Source organism: Sinocyclocheilus anshuiensis, unplaced genomic scaffold, assembly GCF_001515605.1.
Source record: "Sinocyclocheilus anshuiensis isolate Anshui unplaced genomic scaffold, SAMN03320099.WGS_v1.1 scaffold767, whole genome shotgun sequence".
NCBI lineage: Eukaryota > Metazoa > Chordata > Actinopteri > Cypriniformes > Cyprinidae > Sinocyclocheilus > Sinocyclocheilus anshuiensis.
Window position 1 is genome coordinate 1,254,214 of NW_015551124.1, and position 9,361 is coordinate 1,263,574.

General features: G+C 29.6%; 1 protein-coding gene across 1 annotated transcript in view; it reads left to right on the plus strand.

Annotated features, from left to right (window-relative positions):
- The window catches only part of LOC107663134 (1-phosphatidylinositol 4,5-bisphosphate phosphodiesterase beta-2-like), a 39,498-nt gene extending 33,545 nt beyond the window's left edge, over positions 1-5,953 (plus strand). Inside the window, 2 exon segments of the mRNA XM_016453293.1 lie at positions 9-107; positions 5,527-5,953. Coding sequence (XP_016308779.1) covers positions 9-107; positions 5,527-5,697 — 270 coding nt within the window. The 3' untranslated portion in view covers positions 5,698-5,953.
- Positions 5,954-9,361: the final 3,408 nt, after the last annotated feature.

Here is a 9,361-nt window from a genome sequence, read left to right on the forward strand (position 1 = left end):
TCTTTCAGTCGGCAGATAACAGCAGCGCTGATGGTTCACCGCAGGAACAGAGTCTGAAGAAGAAACAGGCCGCTACACTGGCCAGCATCAGAGATCTGATCAGTCAGGTAAATACTGGCCCTGTTTTCTGTCCTACAACATGCTCCTGTCTGAATCTGAGGGTGCACATTACACATAGCCGTTCGAAAGTTTGGGAACAAAGATTTTTTCATAAGAAATTAATCATTTTATTCAGCTAAGTTGCATTAAATTGATCAAAAGTGACAAAAAGAACATTTATAATGTTACAAAATATTTATATTTCCATTTCATTGACTTGATGAAAAGGTAGTAATTAATTAAATCATACAAATGTAAAATTAAAATAAATTAGTAATTTAAAAATAAACTACTAATCATTATTTCACTATTACTAATCATTAATTAAATCCTAAAAATGTAAAATTAAAATAATCTATTTTTTTAAAAATAATAATTTTATTCGGCAAGGATGCATTAAAAAAGTGACAAAAATTGTACAATGTTACAGAAAGATTACTATTTCCATTTCATTGCCTTGAAAAGGTAATAATTAATTAAATCATAAAAATGCTAAATCAATGAATCATTTAAAAATAAAAACTCTAAATAAATTAAAATTAATCATTTTAAAACAATCAAAATAAAACACTAATGATTGATTCAATCATAAAATTGTAAAATTAAATTAAAAAACAAATAGTTTAAAATAAAATTTGAATTACTAATAATTAAATCATATGTAAAATTAAATAAATCTTTTTTTTTTTTAAATAAATTATTTTATACAGCGATGATGCATGAAATTGCTCAAAAGTGACATTAAAGATATTTATAATGTTACAAAAGTTCCTATTTCAAATAAATGCTGTTCTTCTGAACTTTCTGTTCATCTGTGGATCCTGAAAAATAAAATGCATCACGGTTTCCACAAAAATATTGGGCAGCACAACTGTTTTCAACATTGATAATAGTCAGAAATGTTTCTTGATCAGCAAGTCAGCATATTAGAATGATTTCTGAAGATCATGTGACACTGAAGACTGGAGTACAGCAAAAAAAATTACATTTTAACAGATATTCACATAGAAAACAGCTATTTTAAATTGTAATAATATTTGACAATATTACTGTTTTTAATGTATTTTTTTATCAAATAAATGCAGCTTTGATGAGCAGAAGAGACTTCATTAAAAACCAAACTTTTGAGGACTTTGTTAAAATTACATAAAGGGGATTTTATCATAACCAGACTTTATTAAAACCATCAAAATAACTGTCTCTGCCTATTCCCACTGAATATCAGTTTTCACTCAGAAATGCGTCAGATTATGAAAGTTAAACGCATTAAGCATGCCGTTTCATTAAGTCAGATTTGGCCTATTCTTTTTTCAGGAAAGACATTTCTGAATTTAATAATGCTGTGATGACTGTAAGAACTGGAAGAGAAGCCAATGACTAATTCAGCATCTGAATCATAAGCTTAATGTTACTGACGTCTTTGTCAGTGAGTCTTGCTGTTAATGTTGTTACTGGAACCGATGAGCTGGAAAATGTAGTAACACCTGGATTGTGAATGGAGTTTTTCTCCTGCAGATGTGTTTTAGTTTGACATGTTTTGGTTCTGTATTAAGGGAAGAGACGGCTGTCTGTCAGATGAGGGTTTTTAAATCTGGAGCTGCTCGTGTCACTTCAGATGAACATCTGTCTTCAGAGCGCTTTAAGCTCGCTGTTGTCAGCTCTCCACAGTTTTGTGGGATCATTTCAGAATTTTAACAAAAAGTATTTACGACTTTAAGGATGGCTCTAGCAACTGCATAGAAACACCTTAGCAACTGCATAGCAACACACTAAAACCCACTTAGAACCGCTTTGCAACTGTAGATATTATAATATTATTCAGCAAGGATGCATTAATTTGATCAAAATGTAAACATGTATAAAGCTGGAAAAGATTTATATTTCCATTTCACTGAGTTGATAAAAAGCTGTTATGCAAATCATACAAATGTCTAATAAAATAAATTAATATTTTAAAAATAAAAACAATATAAAAAGGTAAAAACATTTTTTTAAAAATTACTTATTATTAATCAAATCATAAAAATGTAAAATCAAAATTGTAAATAAAAAAACTATTAAAATAAAAAAAAATACTTTCTAATAATGAATTCAATCATAAAATGTAAAGTTAAAATACATAAATATCATTAAAATAATAAATGATCCAAAATAAAACACTTAGTAATAATAAATAAAATATTTATGTTTTCTATATTAAAATATTTAATAATAATAAAATATTTTATTTCATAAAGCTCATTTTAAAAATAAAAACAATAAACATTAATCAATTACTAATAATTATTTAAATCATAAAATGTCAAATTAATTTATTTAATGAATAAATAATCAAAATAAAACACTTAATAATTAATCGTATCATAAACATGTAAAGTGAAAAAATATATGCACATATGTTTTTTTTTAAAGAAATGTTTGTTGAAGTGAGCTATTTTAAATTGTAATAATATTTGACAATATTACTGTTTTTAATGTATTTTTTTATCAAATAAATGCAGCTTTGATGAGCAGAAGAGACTTCATTAAAAACCAAACTTTTGAGGACTTTGTTAAAATTACATAAAGGGGATTTTATCATAACCAGACTTTATTAAAACCATCAAAATAACTGTCTCTGCCTATTCCCACTGAATATCAGTTTTCACTCAGAAATGCGTCAGATTATGAAAGTTAAACGCATTAAGCATGCCGTTTCATTAAGTCAGATTTGGCCTATTCTTTTTTCAGGAAAGACATTTCTGAATTTAATAATGCTGTGATGACTGTAAGAACTGGAAGAGAAGCCAATGACTAATTCAGCATCTGAATCATAAGCTTAATGTTACTGACGTCTTTGTCAGTGAGTCTTGCTGTTAATGTTGTTACTGGAACCGATGAGCTGGAAAATGTAGTAACACCTGGATTGTGAATGGAGTTTTTCTCCTGCAGATGTGTTTTAGTTTGACATGTTTTGGTTCTGTATTAAGGGAAGAGACGGCTGTCTGTCAGATGAGGGTTTTTAAATCTGGAGCTGCTCGTGTCACTTCAGATGAACATCTGTCTTCAGAGCGCTTTAAGCTCGCTGTTGTCAGCTCTCCACAGTTTTGTGGGATCATTTCAGAATTTTAACAAAAAGTATTTACGACTTTAAGGATGGCTCTAGCAACTGCATAGAAACACCTTAGCAACTGCATAGCAACACACTAAAACCCACTTAGAACCGCTTTGCAACTGTAGATATTATAATATTATTCAGCAAGGATGCATTAATTTGATCAAAATGTAAACATGTATAAAGCTGGAAAAGATTTATATTTCCATTTCACTGAGTTGATAAAAAGCTGTTATGCAAATCATACAAATGTCTAATAAAATAAATTAATATTTTAAAAATAAAAACAATATAAAAAGGTAAAAACATTTTTTTAAAAATTACTTATTATTAATCAAATCATAAAAATGTAAAATCAAAATTGTAAATAAAAAAACTATTAAAATAAAAAAAAATACTTTCTAATAATGAATTCAATCATAAAATGTAAAGTTAAAATACATAAATATCATTAAAATAATAAATGATCCAAAATAAAACACTTAGTAATAATAAATAAAATATTTATGTTTTCTATATTAAAATATTTAATAATAATAAAATATTTTATTTCATAAAGCTCATTTTAAAAATAAAAACAATAAACATTAATCAATTACTAATAATTATTTAAATCATAAAATGTCAAATTAATTTATTTAATGAATAAATAATCAAAATAAAACACTTAATAATTAATCGTATCATAAACATGTAAAGTGAAAAAATATATGCACATATGTTTTTTTTTAAAGAAATGTTTGTTGAAGTGTAAAGTGTTGAAGTTTGTTAAAGTGAAGTGAAATGTCGAAGAAAGATTTCTGATTTCAAATAAATGCTTTTCTTTTAAAACTGTAGGAATTTAGGAATATTTCTTACTTTTCTAAGTGATCAGACTTTAGGATAGTTCACCCAAAAATGACAATTCTGTCATCATTTAATCACCTTCAAGTTGTTCTGAGTTTCTTTCTTTTGTTGAACACAAAATGAAGAATGCAGGTAACCAAACAGTTGCTGGTAGCCATTGACTTCCATAGTATTTTTCCCTAAGATAGAAGTCTGTGGCTACTGGCAACTGTTTGTTTCCCGTCTTCTTTTGTGTTCAACAGAAGAAAGAAACACATTTATGTTTGGAACAACAATAGTAAATTATGTAAATGATGACAAATTTTCATTTTTGGATGAAATGTGGATCAACCTGGCGACAACATAGAAACACTTGTAGCAGCTGTATAGCAACACACTAATAACTAGAACCACTGTTAATATAATATTACTATTGCAGCGATGTGGTGACTGCTTATGTTTTCTAGTTACACTCTGTTGTTGGTTATGGTCTAGTTATGTTTTAATTGTCATATATATATATATATATATATATATATATATATATTAGTGCTGTCAAACGATTAATCGCATTCAAAATAAAAGTTTTTGTTTACATAATATATGTGTGTGTACTTTGTATATTTATTATGTATATATAAATACACACACATGCATGTTATATATTTAAGAAAAATATGTTACGTTTATATATTAAACATATTTATATATGATATAAATTATATGAATATAAATATATACATGTAAATATATGTAAATATTTTCTAATTATATACATGCATGTTTGTGTATTTATATATACATAATAAATATACACAGTACACACACATATATTTTATATATTAAATATATTTATATATGATATAATTTATATGGATATAAATATATACATGTAAATATTTTCAAAATATATGCTGTATGTGTGTGAATTTATATATATATATATATATATGCATAATATATATACACAATACACACGCATATATTATGTAAACAAAAACAAAAAAAATCGCGATTAATCGTTTGACAGCACTAAATATATAATGTAACTCAATAGAAACAAAATATTGCCCAAATAATATTTTAGGGATATTTATAATATTAATATTTTATTTCAGCTTTTAATAATTTTATTTCAGCTAGTTTCCAAGGCAACATGTTTTTGCTCATTTTTAATCAGTTTAAGTTAATAAAAAAAATAAATAAAATTAATAAACATTATACAATTAAAAAAATGTATATTAAATAAATAACTATATATTAAAAATATTTGTAAAAAGCTAACAAAAATGACAAAAACAAAACAGCAAAATGACTAAAACAATAACTAATGCATTGCAATTTCATAGTGCATATTTAAATTGATTTCAGGACACAAGATAAATGATTAAGAATCTTTATTTGATCAAACAATGAACATTAGACTGTTGTGAGGTTGATCTGGAGATCAGGTTGATGTTCACTGCTGTGACCGACCGCTGCTCTCATTTCTTCACTTCTGTGTGCAGCTGAATAAAGACGCCGTGGCCGAACACGCCAAGAAGATGTGGTCTCTGCCCAGTGAGCTGTCCGAGGCCGTCAACTCCTGCGTCCAGCCGCATTTCCCAGAGCTTGTGGAGAAGGCCGGCGAGAGCCGCTCCGAAAACACCGGACAGTACAACCATGTGTTCGTAGGATGAGCTCACTCTTAACAGTTCAAATGAACTCGGCATTAATATTTATCATTCTCATTTATTTGACACTTATTTATATTTTAGTGTACACTGTGTTATTTTCATTAGGTAAGGCAAAACTAAGGACATGTTTGCTTTAATGCAATTTAGCACTCAACCTCGCAATAAAATCAGTGTATAAAATGAAAACTCTCATGAAAACATCAGAGCCATATTTCACTTCAAAATAAAGAGGACATTTTTTTTTGCATTGTTTTAGATTGTTCCACCAAATTCTCATTACTATAATACAAAAATAAATAAATATAATCCATCAGCTACATGATACGATTTTTTTATATGTATTCTTCTTAATTTGTTTTATTTTATTTTATTAGATAACATTATACCTGTTTTAGGACTATTAATATTTCTTGGATTGTGAATTAGTTATGTTTTAATTGTGGTGCGTGTGTGTGTGTGTCTGTGTGTGTGTGTCTGTGTGTGTGTGTGTGTGTGTGTGTGTGTGTGTGTGTGTGTGTATATATATATATATATATATATATTCAATTTTTTACTGCTTATTGTGAAGTGAAATATGATTTAAAATTAAATTAACCGTTTTAGGACCATGAACACTTTTTGCTTGTTTACACATTTCACATTTTGCCCACAGATTGTCATATGTAATGTAATATATTACATTCATTTACGCTTGTTTTTAGGACCATTAAGATTTTTTTTTCACTTTGAAATTTCCTTATTTTGCCCACCAATTGTTGTACTGTAATACATATGCAAACACTTAGTTTATACTCATATGTAATGTTTATTGCATGAGGTTAAGTCTAAGGTATCAGTATAATGTAATTTAAGGCTATATGTCATTTACATTTATTTGAGTAACCAAATTCACATAAACAAATATACTTTTTTGAGAGATGCACTTTGGATTGTAGGAGTTTTGTGTTGGTGGAGGTGATGAATAAACATAAAAACACATCGGCATTGACAGAAAACACACTGGTGTGCTACAGTAGGATCTGCTTTTAGTGGCAAGACTTCAAGTGAAGTGATGTTCAGTGGTTTGATTGAGCTGGAGAGAGCAAATAAGTTCAGTACTTGTGTTTGAGCCGTCCGCGCTGTGTTTTCACTCAGAAAATGATGAGGAGAGGACAGAGAATGACAGTGAGTCAGTCCGTCCATCAGCGATCGGCCCACACGCTATTATTCAGATGATTTGGTTGAGTCTGTGTCCTAAATAACACTTACAGTTCAATATTACGAACAGTCAATATCACCAAATAAACCCAGACCACCACTGACTGTATCTCGCTTTTACACACATACTGACCCAATAAATAAATATGAAATACTAATGTGAGTGAAAATGATTTTGTTATGCAAGTATAGAGCATGTGGAGTGATACTTTCTGCCTCTAATTTTACAGCTGTTAAGATTTCAATGAGGGTCTTAAAATAGCGGAATGGATTCTGGATGGCAGGGTGTTTATTTTTGTCAGAGACAGGGTTATTATAGTTAACTCAAACTAAAACCATAAAAACAATTGTTACAAACTTTTCTTAAACTGAAATAAAATATATCTAAAGAAAACTTTTTTTAATTCGGCTAGTTGCCAAGGCAACATTTCTTATTTTCATTTAGTTTAACCTGATGTACCAAAATAAGTTTATATATATATATATATATATACTAACTTTAACTGAAATAAAATAATAAAAAATATAAATAATAAATAAAATAAAAAAGATTCCATAAATAAAACTGAAATAGAAATGAATAAAAACTATATAGACATATAGAAAAAAACTTGTAAAAATGATAAAAACAAACAACAAAATTACTGAAACAGTAAAACTTAATATAATTTTTTTTTTAATTAATAAAAATATATAAAGATAAAAAATAAAAAACTATAATAGTATCTCAATGGTACTTTAATAGTTTTATTTTATCTCATGAAGACATGTATGGATGTGATCTTGATATATGAGGTTAAATATGATTTTAAATCCAATTAAGCATGTTTTAGGAACATTCATATTTTTTTGCATTGTGACATATCTTGATGATACTAAAATGCCACTGGGCTGAACTAACCATTTAATACCTTTCATCTGAGGTCTCCATTAGGTCTCCTGAGCTTTGAAGAAGCATGTATCATATCAGATATATTAGCATATAAGAGCAATAGCTAGTTCTCCCGTGTAATGAAGTGTTTGGTGGTGTGTGTGAACTCTGACACACTGATGTGTGATTGAATGTCCTCACACACTCACACTCACACTGAGATCTTCACTGACTCATGATGGGTTCTCCTGCCCGCTGTTAGATAAAACACTCGTCAGCTCACTCCATCTAGTCTGGTGCATGTGTGAGCGAGAACGAGAAAGTTCAGAAGAGAACGGCTGTGTTCAGAAACTTTAATCACATGATCTCTGCTTATAACTGTATCATATTTGATGCATGAAATTCTAAGGCCTCTAAACGATCAAACTTTGCTGTTAAATGTTTCACACACAATCTCCTCCATGCCTTCAGTCGTCAGTTTTATCCAGTTAAGGCTCTTTTAGTGTAATTGTACAAACGTCTAGCTTCAGCTGGTGCTTCACGTGTCTTTCTGCTGTCAAATCTTGATTGATTTTTATCAAGTAAGCATCAGAATAACTGCAGTAATATCTCCAGATGAACACTTACTGGACTGAAGCAGCTCAGCTTTACTTGATTCTTCATCAATCATGTTTTAGAGTCTCAAATCTGATCATCAGGATCTTTTGAGGAGCGTTTGTTTCCAGAAGCTTTACTTTCACTGTTCCTCAGCGGAGGACTGATCTTCACAAGCCTCCAGAACATCTCACATCTTCTGAGGAGCCTTTATTTCTTCCGCTCTCAATCAGCATTGCATTATATGTTTGGATCATTTCAGTCTCATCTTACTAAGACATTATTGGAGATATAGAGTGACCACTGATATTTATATCATTTTGTGTCAATATCTGCTGTACTGTTATAAAGATTTCATTGATTTACATTACAAGCATCAGAATTTCATCACTTTTTGATCATGTAAATATCAGCATCTGCACCAAATTGCATATTTTTGCTCAGTTTGAGGTGTGTGTGTGTGTGTGTGTGTTGAAGGTACAAGGTAGTGATAGTCTGTTTTGTGCTGGAATGTGTGTGTTATCACTCGGTCCGTTGGCTCTGGGCTTCACATGTTAATAATTACATGCACAGAGGGGTGAAGTGTGTCATGAACTAATTAGCATGTCCGTCTGATCGCTCTGCCCACACACACACACACACACACAGAGATCTCCCATCTGCCCGTGACTCATGTCTCCTCTCACAGGCCGGTCTCATGTTCTCAATGAGCAGTCGCTTCATTACGTGTCACAATTTCTCATTCTGAATGCACATTTGCAGGATTCGCTAAAAACACTGTGACTGAACTAGAAGTAGCACATTTTTAAATCTCACTATCATTTGAAGCACTAAACTTCCACAGGACTGGAGTTGATTTTAATTTCATGTTCAGTTTTTAAATGTTTTATGCATAGAAATCCGTTTTATATTTAGCAGTTCACTTCATATATATATTTTTTTTTATGGTTTTAGTTTTATTGATAAAAACCCTGGTGTGGAATGTGGAAAAGAGCATGAACGTGA